The sequence below is a fragment of the Tasmannia lanceolata genome, unplaced genomic scaffold (assembly GCF_043159265.1).
Source record: "Tasmannia lanceolata isolate RefF3 unplaced genomic scaffold, GAP_Taslan_0.1 ptg000005l, whole genome shotgun sequence".
Classification (NCBI taxonomy): domain Eukaryota; kingdom Viridiplantae; phylum Streptophyta; class Magnoliopsida; order Canellales; family Winteraceae; genus Tasmannia; species Tasmannia lanceolata.
Genome location: NW_027518682.1, coordinates 2,484,546 through 2,507,312, shown reverse-complemented (window position 1 = coordinate 2,507,312; position 22,767 = coordinate 2,484,546). Strand labels below are relative to the sequence as shown.

General features: G+C 40.5%; 3 protein-coding genes and 1 long non-coding RNA gene across 12 annotated transcripts; 3 read left to right on the top strand and 1 right to left on the bottom strand.

Moving 5' to 3' along the window:
* Positions 1–1,794: 1,794 nt before the first annotated feature.
* On the top strand, positions 1,795–6,634 carry LOC143877084 (B3 domain-containing protein Os04g0386900-like). 9 transcript variants are annotated; one of them, XM_077378840.1, is made up of 5 exons: positions 1,810–1,951; positions 2,051–2,124; positions 3,323–3,410; positions 3,568–3,749; positions 5,938–6,634. In XM_077378840.1, exons 2-5 carry the CDS (start codon positions 2,066–2,068, stop codon positions 5,954–5,956), a joined length of 348 nt encoding a protein of 115 aa, XP_077234955.1. In that variant the 5' UTR covers positions 1,810–1,951; positions 2,051–2,065; the 3' UTR covers positions 5,957–6,634. The 9 variants fall into 9 exon arrangements, 7 of the variants coding, with proteins under 7 accessions (XP_077234949.1, XP_077234952.1, XP_077234956.1 ...); XM_077378839.1 differs by having other exon boundaries at positions 1,825–1,951; positions 5,992–6,634; XM_077378835.1 differs by having other exon boundaries at positions 1,828–1,951; positions 6,027–6,634.
* A 1,912-nt stretch (positions 6,635–8,546) lies between these two features.
* Positions 8,547–10,064, top strand: MKK10 (MAP kinase kinase 10). Its single transcript, XM_077378180.1, has one exon. It carries the CDS (start codon positions 8,857–8,859, stop codon positions 9,823–9,825), a length of 969 nt encoding a protein of 322 aa, XP_077234295.1. The 5' UTR covers positions 8,547–8,856; the 3' UTR covers positions 9,826–10,064.
* Positions 10,065–15,795: 5,731 nt separating this feature from the next.
* SAMBA (valine-tRNA ligase) lies at positions 15,796–18,137 on the bottom strand. The gene is made up of 3 exons (XM_077378833.1): positions 17,851–18,137; positions 17,064–17,174; positions 15,796–16,068 (listed from the first exon to the last, which is right to left on the bottom strand). The coding sequence occupies exons 1-3, from the start codon at positions 18,002–18,004 to the stop codon at positions 16,028–16,030; spliced, it is 306 nt and encodes a 101-aa protein (XP_077234948.1). The 5' UTR covers positions 18,005–18,137; the 3' UTR covers positions 15,796–16,027.
* Positions 18,138–19,288: 1,151 nt separating this feature from the next.
* LOC143876471 (uncharacterized) lies at positions 19,289–19,929 on the top strand. The gene is made up of 3 exons (XR_013250390.1): positions 19,289–19,316; positions 19,401–19,495; positions 19,594–19,929. It is a non-coding gene; the product is annotated as an uncharacterized LOC143876471 (long non-coding RNA).
* Positions 19,930–22,767: the final 2,838 nt, after the last annotated feature.

The window sequence follows — 22,767 nt, the reverse complement described above, 5'->3', positions numbered from 1 at the left end:
AACGGTGTCTAAATTGCAAATAAAGAGAAAGATGGAAAGCTACCAAGCTGGTAGATAATATATAGATAAAAAAAAGGTTACCTTTGTGCAATTTTAAGATGGGATTTGCTAGCGTCCACCACAAAATGCATTTCGCGGATGGGCTGTTGAGTGTGAGAGCAGCCACAAATGCTCACTTTTAAGATTGTTTCCTAGCGATCACACATACCCGTTATCTCAAGCGTGTTGGTCTGTTGATCCAATGCTTCCCATTGCCATCGGTCTCACTTTTATCTGAGAAAAAGCCTTTGACAGCTGGTTAAACAATGTAAAACAAGTTGAGTTGGAAGAGGAGAAGGGATGAGCGCAAGCAGTTATCTTTTTTATAAACGAATTGGGAATTTTAAAGGGGGATAAAGATAGGGGATGATTTTCACCTCTTGAAGAACTGCGTTACAATACAATGCTAAAAATAAAACTGCTATACTGATTGTTTTTTTTCTTTTCTTTTAAATGAACACTATTATTGCCATATCTTTCAGTTGGTTTTTGTAAATCTTATCCCCCCTCCCCTCCTCTTCCTTCATGAGATTATATCATGCCTATCGATATGTTTTACATTTGAGCTTACAAGACCCGTATCCAAGTCTATGAATGTTTTGGATACCAATGGGTGGCATCATACACTAAGAATTTTTTTTTGTTAAGTAGGAACACTGCTGTGTAGGTCCTATGTGTAAGATTTTTTGGTGCCTCATACCTTTTGCAGTTATGTGAGAGATTTGACTTGAAAGAAATGCTCAAATCTATGGACGTTCTTTGAGATGCTAGATGAGATATTGGATTTTGTGGTGGGTCTCTTGCTTCTTTTCCAGCATGCCTGGAGATGCACATATGCAGAGGCTTGCCTGGATCAGTGTCACCTGGTGTTTGGAGGTTTTTTGACTTCTTAAAAATCTGACTTTGGTTGATTTATTTGTTAATTCTCGTTGTGTGTGTTTTGCATTAATAAATCTCCACCTTTAAAAAAATAGAGAAATGCTCCAATCTTTTAGGATAAGGGTGTCTACCCATACTTTCTAGCTTGGAAAATCAAATTCAATGTGGTTACATGGACTAGTTATCCCAAGAATTTTTGGTGATACTCCATAGAGTGCATTATTAGGAATTAGGACATAATCCCATCAGGCACCACTGAGAAGGAGAAAATATCAACTTTGTGGAAACCCCCTTCCCCCAATATCCTTAAACTTAAGTGAGGATGGTTGCTCACTAGACAACCCTGGCAAAGTGAGAATTCAAGGAGTGATAAAGGGTTGCAATGCTATCATCACGTACATGTTTTCAGGTCCAATTGGCTTAAAAGACTACACAAATGCTAAGGTTCAGTCTATCTACCTCAGCATGAGCATATTGAGGGGGCTGATAGAAACTATCTCAGTGGTAGTGGTGGAAGGTGATTCATCTAATGTCATTTCTTAGGCTCAAGTAAATGAGCCTCTTTGGAAAGTAGCTAGGCTTTGGGATGAAATATTTTAGACAGGATAAAGGATTTCCTTCTTTTGTCCCTATTCCGAGTATTGTTAAAAGGGATTTGCTAGGGACAATCTTAGAAGGCATTTTGAGGCTGGGCTGTTGCGTGTGAGAGCAGCCACCTCATATGAATAAATGAATACGACAAAATCTGAGCATGTGTGGCTGATCTTACATGCAACTGCCCAATCGCGAAATACCTTCTGCAATGGTCCCTAGCAAATCGTGAAATGGCTTTTTGACCTATTGGTACCTGACATCTGGTGCTTTGTGTAAAAACAGCCCATAGAAATAAAAAAAAATATTATCCTTTCTCTGGTCTTCTTTTTTGTACGATTTAGTTATTAGTTCGTGTTCGTCTAAACATCTGCCCTCCCCTTTCTTTCAACTATCTGAACAGTGGAAGGAGAAAGGTTCGTGCTTCTTCTGCAACTCAATGGTAAGCTCCTATTGAAAAACATCCACCATTTCTTCACACCAATTCCTGAAAAATCTGTTGTTTTTGCTTTTTGGGGTTGTTCTTTTTTATTTTTTTCAGCTTTAGTTGGTTCAGATGAAGCTCCAACTAATCTATAATCGTTCTTCTCTTCGTCTGCACTGTCTGATAATCTGGTAATTTGTTTTGTTTTGCATAGTGGGTTTTTTTTTTGAATAAAAGATCCCTGTATTCAATGAATAAATAAGAAATTACAAGTTCACATTAATAGGGAGATTAGCCAGTAAAAAAAAAGTCCCTCGAAGCCCCTGGTTTAACAAGGGATCCGCTAAATCATTTGCGAACATGCATAAATTTGCATCCATATTAATGTGAAATCCTTCTTTTCAACTTTATTTTATTTTATGCTCAATCTGTTGCACTGTATAACGAGTTCAAGAAGTAACATTTTTAGTGTGGTTTTTTTTAATTGTGGGGTTGGAACTGAGCAGGCAAGGGTTTTTTCGCCTTCTTTTTAATAGGTAAGCAAAATTTGCAAGTTATAATGCCTAACAATCAAAAGGGTCTTTTGATTTGACTCAGTCACTGTTAGAAAACACTATTTTGTCTGGAATGGCCTACATTACAGTTTCTCTGCTGAAATATTTTGTAGAATTTCTTTTTAGATTGTCTAAAACAAGGTGGGATGGAAAAGAAGAATTTATTTTTCTTCAAGCTAAGGGAAGTTTATTAATTAAAGAAACAGAAATGCAACTGATTACACTATAGGCAGAGATTGCTCCAAAATTAAAGAGCTTATATAAACACTTTGCTTAGCCCCGCAACATCTTTGCCTTCCTCCATGCCCCTGGATTCATGCCAAATGAAAACAAATGACATTGGCTGAATCACCTTCAACCCACAGTCTGTCATATAGCACCTCAATAGACAATTGAATGCCGATGAAAGCAAATGGCACTCACCTTGGCCTCGTCAGAGTCTACAGTCTAAGAGACCAATCAGCAAGAGAAAGCTTTTACTAAATCACCCTTATCTTACCCAACAGCCAATGGACCTGGATTACTCATCGAACTACCATCAAAGTTAAACACCTAAACTTAATGATACAGGGTAGAAGAGATCTCTAGTTAATCACTTTCTTCTCCTTAGGTTTTGCGTGTGTGTGTGGCAGGATAACATGAAAAGACTGAAATACCCCTCTAACAAGTTGTGGTTCTTTCCCTTTATTTTGTTCCTGTGTGACAATGTGTATTAAGGAAATGTTATTCATCCCATATGCATCTTAAATCTGGAAAAGATTGTTAGTTGTGACATTAATCAGTGGAGTGCATTTTCTTCATTATTTTCACCTGATACTTCATGCATATTTTGCAGGCAGATCCTTTGGTTGGGGATCCCAGTCTTCAGGATGAGCATTATGAGTTTCCATTTGAAGAAAATAACAACTATGGTGCACATGTCGGTAAGTTCCTTAGAGTTTCAATGAGCTCCATGGTCAATCAGCCTTAGTAGTGTTGACTTATTGGATGATCAACACCATTCTAGTAGAATTCTCAAATACTCAGAAGACAAGAATCTTCTATTGCCCACTTATATTTTTCTGGGGAACTGATGCACAGATCGATTTTTATCATCCAATGTTAGCAAAAGTGGAGAGACTAAAGAAGGAACTCATGTGTCCAGCACAACTTCAATGGGTTCCATCACATCTGCAGAGCAATACGAAATCTTGCCACTTACAGGAAATCCGTACTTTGTATCTATTATTACAAATATGGCTGTCAAATCCCCATATCAGTTGGTAATCAGCCCTTAATGAACGTTGAGCACCTAGTAATTTCTCGCTTATATGCATTTTTTCAAAACCAATCGTGTAATAGTTGCTAACAATTCTTTTCTACTTAACGTTACTAGAGAGATCTTGCCATTTCTTCATGCTTTTGTATGCAAATCTGGTTCTACATGTTCTCTATTTCATTCATATGATTGAGGATATTAGTAAACACGGACAACTGTATTTGGTATTTTGTGTGCCCGATTAATGCGGCATACATGTGCAATATGTATTCTTATCGGCTAGTTGCCAATGCATTTTCTAACCCGAGAGATCCTTCCTCCATTATGGCTAATGAATTTTATAACCTGACAGATCCCTCACTAATATCCGTACTGTTCTAGATTTGAGTGGAATTGTCACATCTGAGTAGCTCGCTCATCATTCCCCATTTGAACAATTAAAATTTAGTAGTACATGAACTTATTGGCAGCATGATTTATGTTTTTTATTACAAAAATGTCACTCGGGTGGTCATTACCATCTATAATTGCTCGTTCTTTTGTTGTTGGCTTCTGTTTCCTTTGATTAATCTGGTACTTCCATCGTTTCATAAGCAGATAGTGTCACGGGGTAGTTTTGCTCCTACTCAAAGGCAACCCGTGATGGTACTAAGTGTTCCCAGCCAACCCAACACTCAAGGCCTCTCTCAAGAAAGGGACAAGCACACAAACAACACACAGCACACAAGTGACACCGAATTTTTAACGAGGTTCGGCTAACTCTTGCCTACATCCACGAACAATCTCAATTGCCTTTACTCTTACGGGATTACCACCCTAGGCCTTAGCCTATGCAAGGAAGCTTTTACTCAAAATACACACTCAATCCCCATGCCTTAGGTGCATGGGGCGTCTGCCTAAAAATAGGCCTATTTTGGCAACTACTCACAGGCCATAGGCTAATTTTACAACTGCTTATAGGACATTGGCCAATGTACAAGTGCCCATAGGGCCATGTGTTTCTGCACTTACATTCACAAGCCACCAAGTGGCACCACTACTTGAAACCCCCCAAACATGCTGCCTTCTTGCACCAACTGCACGCCTAGATGTCCATTTCCTCATAAGAAGTGCCCTCGCAGCCCAAACCTTGCATGCCACATGCATAACCACCCAGCAACATGCCCCGGGCTCTTGGCCATGCTCGGCCCATGGCCTTGCTTGGTGCCGCTACCACAAATGCTCCCACAAATGCTCGTGTGCTGCCTTGCACATTTGTGGTGTGCCACCAAGGCCTTCACCATGCCTCGTTGCCAAGTCCTTCCACACTTGGTCTTCTTCGGTGCCATTGGCCGCATGCCATGGTCTTTCTCCCACCCTGTTTGCTTCTTGGCCTAACTCCCTAGGCCCACTTGGCTATTGGCAAGGGTTCAAGGTGCCACCACAAGCCAATGCCTGTGCCATCGAGTTAGGGGTGTGACATATAGCTTCTTGTTGTCTTGCTTAGACGCGGTCATTGGCCAAAGTCCCATCTTGTTTGGGAACTTGCCCTCATTTTTTTTCTGGTCACCTCTATTTTTTTTGTCGATGACATAGGGTATATCCCCACTCCAGTTTAGGGCAGGACTAATCCCTGTAGATGTGCGCAGTCACCCTATTGGTAAAAACAACTGAACAGAGGGGGATTTTAGTTAATATTTGAATATGGAAGGTTGCCATAAACATAATGGGTGCAATCATATCTCTGCAGCTACCAACAACTGTATATACTTGTGTCACTTGAATGGGTTTGATATTTTAGGCAACATATATGTATGTGCGTGTGTATGTATGTATGTATGTATTTCCTCGTATTTTCTTTGGGCATCGTTCCATAAGTTTTCTGTTTGCTACTGGTGTTTCCCCAATTTTGAGGTTCTACCTTAAGTCATGTATACTAGTTGTAAAAAAAATAAAAAAATCCCCTTCTGATGTTTATCATGCATTGCTAATTTCTCTGGTGCTACTAACAACTGTCTTTACTTGTGTCACTTGAATGGGTTTGATATTTTAGGCATATTACACTTGGATTCGTGTTTTATATCTATACATTTAACCAGTTAATCTTCGACTTGGGTGCTGCCTTTAGTTTTCTAAAGCCTGAACTTCATCTCGAACCTGACCAAGATGCTTTTTACATTTTATATGCTTTGATTTCTTAGTGCATTGTGCAGCTTGCACCCACGTGCTTGACCAATCGATTCAAATGATCTTTACATTAAACTCAGGATGTCTTCTTTTTTTTCCTCCCCATTTCTGAAAGGCGATTCCAAACACAATGTCTCGGCTGCTTCCATCGGCTGTGGTTGCCACAGTTCTTCACTGCAGAAACAAGAAATGGGAGGTGCTTTACTATGGTGATAAAGCCTATAAACGATTCAATCCCAGTTGGCGAAAATTTGCTATTGACAATAAGTTGAAGGTGGGAGATGCGTGTGTTTTTGAACTAATAGACAGTAAGAAACTGGAGTTCAGAGTGCAGATTCTCGACGGGAAGTTCCCTCCTACACCTGCTGTTGTTAGTTCAGAGGGACAGAGCGCAGCTACTCCGATTATAATTGAATAGAAATCTGCTGTAAACATTGTGGTTCGCAGATGGGTTTTAAATTGTTTGTATAGTTCATCTCCGGAAAAGTGAATAGCTGTCTAATATGAGGCTATTGGATGTACTCTTTGACTAGCTCTCTGGCAGTATGGTGTTATCTATGTAGCTGCCGATTTTTTAAGGACACTGATAGAATGTAGCCCATTACTTAGCAGGCAAGTGGGAGGGGTGACCACCCTTGTTCCTTCTGTTAAAAAGCCCAGGCCCAGCCTAAGTCTGGTCACTATGATTATCTGTCCCATCCAAAAAGGCTTTTGTTTTTTGCCCTTTTCTATAATGGGGAAATGATATTTGCAATTAGAATTCCTGATCCATGTTATGCATGGGTTTGGGTGGAGATTGTAATGGTGTGGGAAGGGTGCCATCAGTAAAACATGAGTTGCAAAATGGTGGGCCCTCAAACCACACCTTCATTGTCTAGGCCATTTCAACGGTATTTTTGTCATTTAAGGGGGGTATACTGTCAGTGCGGGTGCAACTTGGGTCAGGTTCAACCTGAACTCTGCGGTTTCAACCGGGTTTCAACCTGATTTCAGCTTGGATTGGTTTTGAATTTCCTCAGGTGGTTGGTTGAAGTTTGGGAAAAGCTAGCTTGATTTAATTCTGGTTAGGGTTAGGGTTGAGGCTGAGCAACCAAACACTGTCACCTAATTTAGGAGCAAATTTCAAAATCTCGGTGAAACTCATTTTGTATATATATATATATATATATATATATATATATATATATATATATATATATATATATATATATATATATATTTTTTATTTTTTTTTTTATTTTTTTTTTTATGTTTTTGCCCAGGCCTACCTGATTTAACTCATTGATTTGGGAAAAACAGGTTAGACGGGTTGGCTTAGGGTTGAGAAATTTAGAGACGGGTTAGGATAAGGTTGAAAGAATGCTACCTCGGGTTGGACTAGGGTTGGCCTCAACCTGGCCCGAGTTGCACCTCAGAATAAACAAGTGGGGCCTTGTATAGGAGAAAAGTGACGTTTTATAGATAAACAAGGTGGAAATATCATTTACCTTTTACTATTTTCGTCAAGCAATAATCCCAAAGGTATTTTAACAATTATATTTCGTTATTTTACTTTCATATACCAAGGCCAAAAGGAAAAAACAAAGGGATGCCTATCGTAGGGTGATTTAGAACTTGCAAGTTAGCGAGTTAGCGGTAGGTGAAACAGGAGTCTACCCACTCCCCTCCCCATTGGTAGATTTTGAAGGACCCCAATCAAAGTGATTGATCAATGTCTTGGATCATCTATCACTCTATCAGACACACAGGCAATGGCCCACCATAAAGTATCACGTGTAATGTGGGCTACATTGGTTCAAGGAAAAAAAATACAAGTAGTAAGGTCAATTTGGGCGGAGATCTCTACTTGGATAGGATTATAGGATGAAGATGATAGATAGATATGAAGATGATAAATAAGGAACAGTACATGTCATTGCCAAGAAGAATAAAAGAGAAGAGAAATAGTAGGGAAGGAGAGGAGAAGATCGCATGTCCTTTTCCACGTACCCTATGTCCTTCTAACAGAAATGGACAGTTAATTGGATTGCCCGTCTATTTCGCCCATATCCTCCCTAATATCGGCCCAGAATCCCCTCCCATGACTCTCCTGCAGACACACCCCTTGAAACGAAAGGATAAGCCTAGCCAAACCGTCCATGTGATGGAACACGACTTAAATAGATTGTACACCAAAAATCATTTCTATAGGATGAGCCTAGCCTCTTATCTATTGAGTAACTGCATAGTATGGAAACCTCTATAGATTGGAGAGCTAGGATCATCCTGTAGAAATGATTTTTTGGGCATAACCTATTTACGTTGTGCTCCATCACATGAACGATTTGGATCATGTGGTCCGTACAGTACCTTTTGAAAAATTCGGGCCTATAAGGGCCTACACCATATAAAATTTCGTCCGTTGCTATCAGGTACCCAAAGACAAAGCCTTTTACAACAACACTATTGTCTCACCTTGAAATCCCAAACCCAAAATACACTCTCCCCAAGAGGCAATCCAATCCAGACCGTCTGATCAAGGACTCACAGATTAACGGTGGGGAAATTCCAAAATTACCTGAATGTGAGACGGGTGTTTTGGCAGCTGCACTAGAAGTAGAAGTAGGAAACAAAGGGACATGAGAAGAAAATGGAGGGGTGACGGGAGAAAGACGCCACGGTGTCTAGCCGTGAAAGCCACGTGTGGGACCCACAAAGAACGATCCTCAAACTCCCTCCCTTTACAGCCAAGATTAGCATTGACGCCACCACAAAAAACTCACCTGCCCCAAACCCTCGGATCCTCCCATCTTCCCCCACACTCCCACGTGTCACTCTATATGGCTGCCTCTAACAAATTAACAATCCGCACGTGTCTATGCCCTTCCTCTATATAACACTTCCATTCCATTGCACCAAATCGATATTTTACAAAAGAAGGAATTTTAAATAGAGTGGTGATTGGAATGACATTGGTGAGAGAGAGGAGGCATCAGCAGGCACTTCATCTCCCCCTACCGGTACTCCGGAATGTGTTTCCATTCCCATTGCCATTACCACCCCTCCGGCCAGACTCTCCCGTTAATCTTTCAGACCTCGAAAAGCTAACCATTCTCGGCCAAGGAAACGAAGGTACGGTTTATAAAGTAAGACACCGACGGAATTCCACCATATTTGCACTCAAAGTCCTCCGTTTAAACGAAGACCCAACAACAATCCGTCAACAGGCGACCCGCGAGGCCGAAATCTTAAAACGAGTCAACTCACCATTCATCGTTCATTGCCACGGAGTATTCGACAATGGTAACCTTTGCTTCGTGATGGAATACATGGACGCCGGGTCTTTGCACGACCTGCTACAGATAAGACGCCGGCTGCCGGAAAAGTTAATCTCCGACATCGGACGGCGGGTATTGGAAGGGCTTAAATATTTACACGGGATGAGGATCGTTCATAGGGATATAAAGCCATCGAATTTGTTGATTAACGGGCGAGGAGAGGTGAAGATTGCTGATTTTGGGGTGAGTCAGGTGGTGGCGGGGGCACATGATTTTGCATGTTGTGACACGTACGTTGGCACGTGTGCGTACATGAGCCCTGAGAGGTTTGATACGGACAGGTGCGGGGGGGAATATGATGGGTTCCCGGGCGATGTGTGGGCCCTGGGAGTTGCATTGCTGGAATGCCACGTTGGATATTATCCTCTGCTCTTGCCTGGGCAGAGGCCTGATTGGGGAGCGTTGATGTGTGCCATATGCTTTGGTGAATTGCCGGAGATGTTGCCGACGGCGTCACCGGAGTTTCGGAGCTTCGTGAGACGGTGTTTGGATAGAGAATGGAGGAAGAGGGCAACAGTGAAGGAGCTTCTTAGTCACCCTTTTGTGGCCAAATGCCCTTCTTCTACACAAGGGTTGGTAGATGCATTACATGGATGAGATTTTTCTTTTTAGCCGCACGGGTTGTAGTTTCTTTTTGAATACCCTTTATTCATTTGTGAGGGCGTTTTGATGAATGGTTCAAATATCCCCCCTCTATTCCCCTCTATTCTTTCAAGTAAAGATCAAAATAGGAAGAGTATTATGATTTCAACTTGTTTTCAGCTTTGTGTTGGTTCATAAACTGGGCATTTTGGCATTGGAAGGCATACAATATTTCAAATCCTTAAAAAAACTTGTAGGTCAATTCTGATCAATTTGTTTATAGATGTTAACCTAAGGATTTTGTTTATGTGGCGATGGAAACATAAACATTCTGATCAATTCGTATCAATTTTGGTGGAAATTTAGAACTACATCACCATTAACTAGCTAGAAGAAGCTTGCAGGTCATGAAGAAATGCTTCTTGTTAAAAGGGTTTATGGACCACTAGAAACCCAATAAAACAACTTTTTTTGATGTGATCTATACTATGAAGAGAAATGAAAGAAACTGGGAATAGATAAGGCAAGATGAAGTTGGTGGGAGCTATAGAAGCCACCAACCATGGATGTGACCCATCAATTAGGAGTCATGTGTCAAGTGCCCGTAAAATTGCCCCTTTGGTAAGAGGCACAATTAAAAGAAGAGTCCCTTTACCAAGCAATATTAAGACCTTCATTTGTTCAGGATACTGATGACATGCATGTAAGCAATGTTATCACTTATAAGCGGTAGATGGTTCTAAGTGCATCACTCATTTAGCACCGAGCTACTGAGCACCTCAAGGGTCTCTAGTCTTTCGCTAGCAGCATATGGAAACAAAATAAAGGAAGAAGGGAAGAACTTGAATGGTGAAATCGCTTCTCTTCAGTAGGAAACAAGACTCCAATACATACTCTATTCTGGGGACCTTGGTCCATCAGTTATGAGAAAGTCATGGAAGCACACTGAGTTGAGACCTCAAGGTAGCTCTGCATCACTACATACAATTGATGAAAGTGCCTCTCAAGTCATGGAAACATGCTTCTCTAGGCCAAACTAAAGTTAGAACATATGCCATAAAGCCACATGGTTCATAATGGAGGGTATGGCATTATGATATTGCAGTACAGGAAAAGAAGTGAAGGGGCATGAAAACTCATGTTCGGTGAAGACCTAAAAATCGAAAAGCTACAGATGATACTCCGTTAAGTTTGAGGCGCAAACTATGTGCTCTAATTTCTTTTCTTTTTTATTTCAAAATTGCTTTTGTTCATGGAACCTTTGTATATATCCAATGTCTAGCAAGTAATATGCAAATTTTATGTTCTGCGTTCGATAGGTTAAGAGGAATTTGGGGCTTGTGTACTGAAGATTGGCTTGAGTGAGTGGAGACTTTCGTTTAGTTAAATCATTTTTTTTTTTAAATGGCAAATATTATAAAAGAATCAGAAGGAACACCCGAAAGGGAATACCCGAAGTTACAGAACAAAAAATAAAAAACTAATTACACAATGAATAGGACATCAAATAGGAAATTGATCAGACCAATTCATCGAGTTGCATACCACACATCTTCTAGCCAATGCATCCGCCTTCTCGTTAGCAGACCTTCTAACATGGATCAACTCAATATCTGATTCCGCCAATATATCTTCCATTTCGTCAAAAAGATCCAAAAACCTCCAAGGCGGAGCCACCCCACCCCTCAGCCACCGGATAATATTAAACGAGTCCCCTTCAACAATTACACTCTTCAGACAGTCCCTACTCACCTTTTTTATGCCATTGAAAGCCGCTTGGACTTCTGCCTCCGTAGCGTCAGTCACACCTAAAGGGCCCCAAAAAGTCCAAAGAACCTTGCCGGCATCATCACGACATAAACCTCCCACCCCTGCTAGACCAGGATTCCAAAAGCAAGCATCATCAAAGTTTATTTTTAACACTCCTTGAGGCGGTGGTTCCCATCTCTGCACAACTTTATTAACCCCCTCACTACTCAAACACACCACACCCCATCCTTCCCAAAGATAAAAAGCTGAGACAAACTGGAAAAATGGATGGCATCTCGTCCAATTTATAACCAATGCAATTATCTGCATATAAAGATAATGAGGAGCCTTGGACATTCCCTCAAACACCCGCGCATTTCTCTCCTGCCAAACCACCCACCAAGTGGCAAGCAAGCATACTTCCCACAAGATTTTCCCTTTCTTCTTCCAAGGCACAAAGCTCCATTGTTGCAACAACAACTCAATAGATCTAGGAAAAATCCAGCTAATCCCAAATCTCAGAAATATGCGACCCCATATAGACCGGGTGAATGAACAGTGCATAAATAGATGATCCGCAGATCCCCTATCCGCAAGACATAGGGGGCAATGATCAACAAGCCACATACCACGGTTTCTCAGAAAGTGAATGCTTTGTATCCTGTCGCGACATGGGGCCCAACCAAAGATACTTACACACAGCGGACAATGAAATTTCCACACCCTTGCTGAAAAAGAGGGAGTCGGGCAGGGCATCAGGCTCGTATAGAAAGATCTGACAAAAAAAATCCAGAAGAATCTGCAGTCCGTATTCTCTTATCAATCCCATTTCTTTTAATGTAGCCATTATTAAAAAGCCTTCTAAGTCTAGCCGCAGAATCTAACTCCCAAGCAAAGAACCTTCTTCTATAAGCCGGGCACCATTCCCAAACACCATCCCTACTAACCATACACTCACTCACCATAGCTTCTTTATTCACCGCAACTCGGAAAAATTCCGGGAACAACAACCTGAGCGGGCTATCATCACACCATAAATCACTCCAAAACTTAACTCTATCCCCTCCATAAACCCTAAATCTAATCTTCGTTTAGTTAATCATCTCAGATAGCAAACAGGATGAACATTTGAATTTGATAGCTTCTTGCTCCTAGAGATACTCTCTGGCTTTTGACCTCTGCAAGTTATTTCTTCTTTATTTTTATTTTTATTTTGTTACCATTATTTTTCTTTTTTTGAATAAGGATGCAGCCATTTCTTATTTATTCAATTCAATTATGATCATGTTTTAAGGTTACTCCACTCTTTTCTTTGAAAGTCATGTGACAACTCTTTTCCTAGCCGTCTAGCTCTCATCCACCTCAAGGCTACCCCTCCCCATCCATGCACTGTATGCATCTTTGCCAAAATGTCAACCATTCATCTGAGAGACAAAAATCTGTAGACTTCTCTTTCTGCACTAGTCTTCTAAAGGATTTTTTTAATGATAATTTTTTTTTACAGATAAAATTCTACAGACTTCTCACTCTGCTCTAGTTTTCTAAAAAAAATGAATGGCAAAGATTTATTAATAAGGAGCAGAGCTCAGAGACTGAGTGTCCCACCTTCTGAAAAGAAACAGTGTCCCTCAACCCTATCTAACAGTTCCTCGATCGCATCTACAAATTTCTAAAGATGACAAACCCCATCCCCTACTCGATGAATAACGTTGAGAGAGTCTTCTTCCAGTCAAGAAGGTATTGATCCACAACTGAATCCCTGCAAGCAGAGCCTGAACTTCCACCTCATTCAAATTATTTTGGTCGACCGGACCTGTAAAAAAGCCCACTAGACCTAACTAATGGGCATCACGAAGTACGCCCCCAATTCTAGAGAGACCAGAATTCCCCAACTACAGCAGCTGAAGCTGAGCATAAGAAAGCCAAACGGAGGGGCGACCAATGTGAGGAAGGTTTATCAACCTTACCCCAACAAAGACTAACCCCATTCCAAGATCGTCACATAGAAGATTCAGAGATGCCACAGAAAGAAAGAAAGATCGCCGCCCAATCACTGGTAGAGGATCTGTTATTGAATGGAGAGTGTTCTTTTGGAGGTGCAATTAAATACTCTTGTTTCTTTCCTTCCAAATCAGCCAAAGATTGCTGGAGAGAGGAAAACCCCAAAGAATAAGACCATGAGGTGGCCAAAGGGTGAAAGACCACTCAAATAAATCAGCTATATGGTTTGGGAACGCCCAACACCCACCGAAGAGACCCAAAATGAAATACCAAATTTCTCAGGCTAATCTACAATTAAGGAAGCGATGGTCCGCGAAGTACCCTGCTACAAGGCACGTGGCACAGTGGTTGATAATAATCTGATGCTGATTGTGAAGGTGGTCCACTGTCAGGATATTGTTGAGATAAGCGGTCCAACAGAACATAGTAACCTAATGAGAAGCAGGTACACTCCTAGCCCTTCTTGCTAGCAAGGAAGGAGCAAATGTAACCAGGTAATGGTGGAAGGGCCAAATCAATAACTTCCCATTCGTAGCCAGATCCAAACCCTTCTATCCTTTTTCCCATTCATAGTCCAGATCCAAAACTTTCTATCCTTCCCACCTCTTCTATGAACACCGAATCCAGTCTATCCAAGAAGACCAACCCAGATCTATCTCTCTGTAAAAGACATTTCTATGAAACTACACTTTACAGGCAACCTTACTGTTATGCCTGCCGAATGACTCAACAGTACAAATATCACAGGCAGAGACGACACTAAAAAGCTAGGAAAGCAATATCCATCCTCCAAAGCTCAATCTATATTTTTCCTATCATCAATTTCCACAAATGAGTTCGTTCCTCTCCAAACCTTGAAAGCCACTTACCAAGCAAAGGATGCTTCACAGCCATAAGATTCATAGTACTAAGCCCACGCTTCTTTGGGTGACACACCTCCAACCAACTAACAAATGATACTTCGTGCTCTCCTCTTTATTAATCCAAAGGAAATTCCACTGAAGTTGGTCCAGTCTATTAATAACTGAGATTGGGCAACGAAAAATGTAGTAAAACAAAGATTGGTGAGCATGGATTTGGTCACAATTGTTTGTCCCTTTAATGAAAGAAGACTTTTCTTCTGAGAGGAGAGCCTCCACTCTGCTCTATCGATGATCGGAACCCAAAGAGATCTGGAAGGCCAACTAACACACATTGGAAGCCCTAAGTTAGAATTTGAAATAGATCCCTTCTTGCATTCAAGGAAAGTGTCTTCTTCCTTTAAAATTTGGAAATGTTAATCTGTTGAAACGAGACGGCCTCATAACACCTAAGAACGACTTTAAGATTTACTTTCCAGTTTCCACTCGCCAGCATTGTTGAACAGAAGAGTATCATCAGCATACTAGAGCTGGGTGATTTTCATCCCATCCATATTCAGCCTGAATCCCTCAAAGAGATTGTGAACCCTGGCTTTATCCAGCATCCTAGTGAGAGAATGGTCATAAAGAGAACACGGGACAGAGGGAGGTCTTGCTGGCAGAACTCCCATGTAGCTTGTAACAAACCCTGGGGTGACCCATTGATCAACAATAAACACCACGCAGACAAGGTGTGGTTTCTCATCAAACCTCTCCAACGATAAACCCATCCTATCCATATGATAGTCAAGCACCTCCAATCCATCCAATCCACCCTATCATGGGTTTTCCCCACATCCACTTTGCAAAGAACTCGTTCATTGGCAATCAAAGCCCTGTCCAAAATCTATCTGCCCTGAATAAATGTACTCTGAGACATCGAGATCAAAGCGCACAATCATCCTTAATCTGTAGATAGGACCTTCGCTAGAATCCTATAGACGCTGCCCACCAAAAATGATAGGGTGAAAATAGGACAGGCAATCCGCTAGGTCGCTTCTGTCAGCAAACAAAAATACCAGGCAATTTATGACTGCATGTGAAGCTACCATGTATGTAGCATAATATGAATGTAGGAAACTAGTATCTTTTATAACTGCCAATAGGCCCAAGACTAAAGTTATTTCTAATACATAAATATTGCAACAGGGTAATTTATCATGATGACATTTTACTCCACTATCATGCCTTGTCCAATAGCAATTTGAACACCAAACAATTACATAATGCAAACCATGTAGAAATTTATGTACACTGACTTCTCACAAGACATAATTGTTGCACTAGCAAAATAGTTCCCAGTTAAGACTATTGTAATGAGTGACATCATACCATGTAACATAAAAAAAACATATATGAAATTTATTTAGCAATAGGAATATTCTCAAACACATGTGAAATTTATTTAACAATAGAAATTTCTCAATGACTATGATGGTAAGCTGTATGTTAATCAATGCTCTGTCCTTGAGAAGGTTTCCTTGCTTGCTTATCAATCAAATATTAGGAGATCTTCATACCAGCTAATATGATGCTGAATCATTCTCTTGAACTAAAATCCATTACATTCACCATTCTGCAGTTTCTCTTTGCTTGAGTGGAAGGCCACCTAAGAAAGAGACAATGGAGGTAGAATATCAAACAACTACGTGAAGTCCTAGATTAAAAAAAGGGCGGCCCAGTGCACAAGGCTCCCGCCATTGCGGGGTCTGGGGAGGGCTAGATGTACGCAGCCTTTCCCTTGCTTCGCATAGAGACTGTTTCCGTGACTCGAACCGATGACCACCAGGTCAAAATGGACCAACCTTACTGTTGCGCCAAGGCTTGCACTCTATGTCTTAGATATTTAAGAAAATACTATAAATTACGTCGAATCCAATAATCATCAATTTTTTGAATAATAATTGTGTCACCAAGAAAATTATTTTCTTTCTTGTGTTTGTATACACAAAATCACATAGATGATATATACCAGAAAGGTCACATCAATTGCTTTTTTCCTTACCTTTATTGGTTTTATTTTGGGCTCTAGAAGTATGGAATGAACTGGGTTCCATAAAGATAGAAAAAAAAAAGCAACTGATGTGATCTTTCTACTGTATATCATCCACGTGATTTTGTGTATACATTACAAGCCATGCTCCAACATGCAGATCTTTGTGAGAAGGCTTCGGCAGTGCTGCTTCTGCAGATGGTTCTACAGGTTTAGGGATTTCCGGTTGCTTCTCCATAAAATCTTTATGAGGCATAATGACACCTAAAAGGTTAAGGGATTTCTTGAGAATTTTTTTGAATGGTTTCTTGAGAATGTTTACAAGAAAGAATAGGAAATGTGAACAAGAATATGGGTTAAATTCTTGAAAAACTTCAAAATCTTCTCCCATAAAACTGAATATTACAGCTACTCTTTTTAGTAGCACCGACACAGACTTCATAACAGTAGTCAATGAAGTTGCTATCCTTATTTATTCCTATCAGCTACAGAAATAAATCTAGGGTCCCTCAAAATTAAGAAAACTCCAAGTTTTGGAGTTAAGATACACAAGTTAATAATTCCTTACAATTCTAAACAATTAACAGAAAAGCAGAGGGTTATAGGATTACCAGGTCTTGAAATAAGGTGAATCTGTGAGCGCGGCCTGGAAAACTTCCAGCTATCTTCATCCAAGGACTTCACTTCCTTCTGAAGTGCACCCATCACTTCAGACTTTAGAACTGTAATGCCAAAATTATACGAATCACTAATGGTCGAATTGAAAGTAAAAAGGCTGCAGTGCCAATTGATCTTGACTTATTCTGAAGGAAAAAGGATCCAGAAATCAACGGTTCTATGAGCTACACAGGAAACAACGACTCTTATAAACTATGCTGAAAAACCCTAAAGAAACTCTCAAAATTAGCAGATCAAATCTTCGGCAAAGAAACCCAATAAACGATTATGCATCACCGATACCAAGAACAGTCCAAAATCAAGGATAGCCCACAATACATTAGGAACCCTGGAAATACAGTGGAAAAACTAAAACTCAACTCGAGATAAAGAGGAAACAAAACTTTACAAATCCTAGAAAAAAAAAAACCATCGAGAAACCCTAAAATCCAAACCCATAACCCTAGAATTCAAGGGGAAAATATAACACCGTAGAAATCCCCACAAAAAAGCCCTAGAAATCTCGCAAGAGGGTAAAAAAGAAGAAAAGAAACTGAGCCCCAATTAACCCCAACAGAAAGCCATAAATGCCATAACATGTAGGGGGAAAAAAAAAAAAAAACCCCAGAATGAATTTCCAGCAAAAGAACTCCATAAGCCGTTGAAATCCTAAAATTATAAATACAGAGAGGGAGAGAGAGAGAGAGGGAGAGAGAGGGAGTGGGAATTTATGTAACAGACCAAGGAGAGCCTCGTCCTTGCGATCAACAGGGGAAATAAGATCGGAAGGGAAATGGAGAGGAAAGTTATCATCGGGTAAAGGGGGATTGGTGCTACTTCCGGCCTGCCCTGCGCTCGTTGCCGAAACGGAAGAGCGAGCAGGAGAGCTCATCATCCTTTCTCACTACCCCGATTCTCTCTAATCAAATATATACTGATGGCTAAAACCCCATGAACCCCACATTCCCATACATTGCCTAACCATATTTTTTTCAAATAGAATGGAAAGCCATCCAAGGTTTAAGTTGGAAAACTTTATAGGATGAAAAATGAGTGTTTCACTTGTGCAGCTATAAAAAAAACATGTCACTGCAAATATAAGTACCCTTCTATTTTAAGGGCGCTAATATATCCTTCCCCCCCCCCCCCCCCCCCCCCCCAACGGCGGGCTAATGTTAGGAAAAATTGTCAACTGGTGACAGAAAAATACGAAAATAGTGAATGGGTGACACCCTCTGAAAGTTGGTGAACGGAGGTCGAAACACCTTTTTCTGACATGGCCTTTTACCCAAATACCCCTCATGGCAAAAAGAACACGTTATACTAGATTTTTCTCTCTCTTACTTTTCACCTACCAAAGTTTACCGCCTACCTCTTGCAAAGTTCTCCATTAACGCCTGAAACCCACGAAGTGTAAGTGAAGGTTAGTAGCTTATCTACTCTCTTAAGATTAATGCTTCCATTAATGCGTTTGAACCCTGTCTTTAGTGTGTGATAATAACCCTGTCTGTATTGTGTGTAATAACCCTATCTTTATTGTGATTGATAACCCTATCTTATCCTTTTAAAATTGTGACTTAGGGCTTCTGCTTCTATTATCTCTGAAACTGTTCTTATAGAGTTGGTACCCTACTAATAAAGTTGGTATTAGTGTTTGATGACCCGAATATAGATGGTTTATGTAAACCCTTTTGTACATGAATCACAATTTTTTGCACTTGATAATCCCTTATTTGCTGTTGGTAAGTCTCATATATTTACCTGATAAACTTGTTTTGACACTTGATGTAGTTATAGGTGTTGGATGTATATGGGAAGTATTTGTGCGCCTCCAGCAATGCCTTGATTGGACGGATTGTATATATTCCTTCGTCAGTACATGTAAGAGGCTTTTTTGTAGCTATACATGTTACTTTACAACTTATCCATGATTTAGTGTTCCAACAAAATTCATTTCATTGTACAGGGATATAAGACTTCAGGGCGTGATTCAATGGATGAAAAAAATAAGTTGGACTCCGATCGGTTGGCGAACGAGCTGTTGCATCGTACACTTGACCATATCCCGTCAGAAGATATTGGGATGCTTTTAATCCCATGCTGTAAGACTTTCATTGGGCTCTTGTGCTTGTTGATATGGTGAATAAAAAGATGGACGAGTTCAACTCATGGAAGAGGACTCATTTCAGGAGCGAGCATCTCCCACTGTAAGTAAATTAACATCTTCCGTAACATTTAAAGTTACTTCCATATGTATAACACTCAATATTCCTTCATTGTCTTAAATTCAGGTAGCATTAATGAAGGAATATTTGAAGGGCCGGGGTTGCAACATCGATGACTTTCCATATTCACAGATGGATGGCTTCCGAAAGCAGAACAATGGGTGGGTTCAAACTTAAAACTTTCGATTTTTTGTTAGTATTCCTATCTCATTCGTAGTTAGCTTAAAAGTAACTCCATTCAATGCATGCTTTTATACAGGGTTGATTGCGGCGCTTTTGTCCTAAAAGCGATTGAGCATCTCTACCATGGTCAACCACTGAACTTTGGGCCGACAGACATTCATGAATTTCGGCTACAACTCTGTGAGAGATTTTTACGAGGAGAGTTTGGGGACTGCACACTTATATAGGAACACCTTCTAATGTTGATGGATGTTTATTTTTTCTGATGATCAAACTTTATTTTTTAATGGAGATTGGCAGGGGATTTGTTAAATGGCAAGGGAAGTTGTTATGGTCTGTGTTTTTGTTTGTGAATGGGTGGAGAACTTGTAAATTGAAATAGGTTTAATGGAAGTGTGTTTGTGTTTGTGAATGGGTGGAGAACTTGGTTGGTGAAACAGGTTTTATGAAATTGTGAACTTGTTTATGAATGTGGAGAAGTTGTAAATGTAAGCAGGTTTTATGAAATTGTGAACTTGTTTATGAATGTGGAGAAGTTGTAAATGTAAGCAGGTTTTATGGAAGTGTATTTGTGTTTGTGTTTCAATTTGAATATTGGAACTTATAAATTTAAACAGGTTTTAGACATGTGTGTTTCTGGGTTGATAACCCACATTCGAAGGTTAATAACCCAAAAAAAGGGAGGTTGGTAACCTTAAGTTCCAATTCCAGCAACTTTACTCGGCTGGACAAATGGTTGGTGACCCTCTTTCTGGGTTGATAACCCACATTCGAAGGTTAATAACCCAAAAAAGGGAGGTTGGTAACCTTAAGTTCCAATTCCAGCAGCTTTACTCGGCTGGAAAAATGGTTGGTGACCCTCTTTCTGGGTTGATAACCCACATTCGAAGGTTAATAACCCAAAAAAAGGGAGGTTGGTAACCTTAAGTTCCAATTCCAGCAGCTTTACTCGGCTGGAAAATGGTTGGTGACCCTCTTTCTGGGTTGATAACCCACATTCGAAGGTTAATAACCCAAAAAAAGGGAGGTTGGTAACCTTAAGTTCCAATTCCAGCAGCTTTACTCGGCTGAAAAAAATGGTTGGTGACCCTTTTTCTGGGTTGATAACCCACATTCCAAGGTCAATGACCCAAAAAATGGGAGGTTGGTAACCTTAATTTTCAAGTCCAGCAGCTTCACTCCTCGGACGGAAAAATGGTTGGTGACCCTTTTTCTGGGTTGATAACCCACATTCCAAGGTCAATGACCCAAAAAATGGGAGGTTAGTAACCTTAATTTTCAAGTCCAGCAGCTTCACTCCTCGGACGGAAAAATGGTTGGTGACCCTTTTTCTGGGTTGATAACCCACATTCCAAGGTCAATGGCCCAAAAAATGGGATGTTGGTAACCTTAATTTTCAAGTCCAGCAGCTTCACTCCTCGGACGGAAAAATGGTTGGTGACCCTTTTTCTGGGTTGGTAACCCACATTCCAAGGTCAATGACCCAAAAAATGGGAGGTTGGTAACCTTAATTTTTCGGTCGATCACCCACTTTCGAATGTTGGTAACCTCGTTTTGAGGGAGTCGATAACCTGGATTTTGAATTCCAGTAGCTTTATCAACCAAGGGAATGGGTTGATGATCCAATTTTGAGTGTTGATAACCTCACTTCCGATTGGTTGATGACCTATTTTGGGGGAGTCGATAACCTAGATTTTGGTTGATAACCTAGGGAATTGGTTGATAATCCCATTGTTTGTGCCGGTAATCCAATTCTTACTGTTGATAAGTCCCTTTTCATGGTTTAGATGTAGGAGAGCGACAACTAAATAGAGAACAAATAGCATATCTATATCCAAAAAAATTATTTATGTATTGATGTTCCAATTACAACCATTCTTTACAAAATAACAAAAAAGAAGTCATCACAATATCTGAGAAGTTTGTATGTTCAAGGGACCGTACTTCATATTCATGAACCCCAACTCGATAAGCTGTATACTGGCGGCTCTCTTCCCTCGCTAATGTTATACGTTCTTCTGCGTAATGAGTCAACTTTGTTTGCCAACTATGACCCAATTTCTGATGCTTTTGAATGAAGTCTGTAGTCTGATGTCTACTGTGCTCTACCAATGATGCAATCGACAATCTTCTCGCATCCTTCAGGACAACATTGAAACACTCCGATCTATTTGTAGTCAATACATCATACATATTCCCCTTAAAATAAAAACTAGCCCAGTGTTCGTTCGCAATGTCACTTATCCACTTGTGTGCACGTTCATTCCTCACCTTAATCTTCTTCATTGTTTCTCTGAACACACCCTCTCTCAAAGTCCGTGCGGCTTTCCAAAACAATCTCTCAAGTAGAACATCTTTGAACTCGGATCGCAAATTGGCGGCGAGGTGACGCATGCAATAACTATGATGAGAATTGGGAAATATATTAGGCACTGCCTGCAACAACCCCTTATGTCGATCGGAGCATATGGTGAATATGTTCATCTCCGCTGCCAATACGTACTGCCTCAGCAACATAAAAAACCACCTCCAACTATTTTCGTTCTCCGTCTCAACAACCCCAAATGCTAATGGATATAAACCATTGTTACCATCGACCCCGATTGCAATCAATAAGATTCCTAGATACTTCCCTCGCAGATGTGTCCCATCAACCAAAATTATAGGCCTGAGTGTTCGATGAAAAGACCGTATGCTAGGACCAAATGTCCAAAATAAGCGAACAAATCTATCATCTCCCCTAGGTCGTAAATCTCTGGCTCTGAAAACACGCATATAGCTGCCGGGATTTCTTCTCATCATCTGAACTGTAAGTGCAGGCAATATTCGATAAGAGTCCTCCACATTCTCACACTTAATCTCAAGTATGATGTTCATCGCGTTGTACGCCTTCCAATAGCTTATAATTATACCCCAATGCATCTTGATATATTCTCGTATCATCCTCGTCCTCACATCATTTGGGCAAGCAAATAAGCGTAAACATGTCTGAGCAACCCAAGCTGCTGTGACAAGAGGGTGATCATTGCCCCTTAATTTAGTTCTACACGTATGGTCGGGGACAAACGACTTCACTAACACACAGGTCATATGATTAGTACCCGTTATACGTCATTTCCAACCCTCTACCTTGCATCGAACGGCATACTTCTTCGGTGTTGACTTTGACCTCACGAACATAAACCTCTGCCGAATAGCATACTCTTTGACAACCTTTTTGAAGTGTTGCATATAGAAAATATTGCCCCAA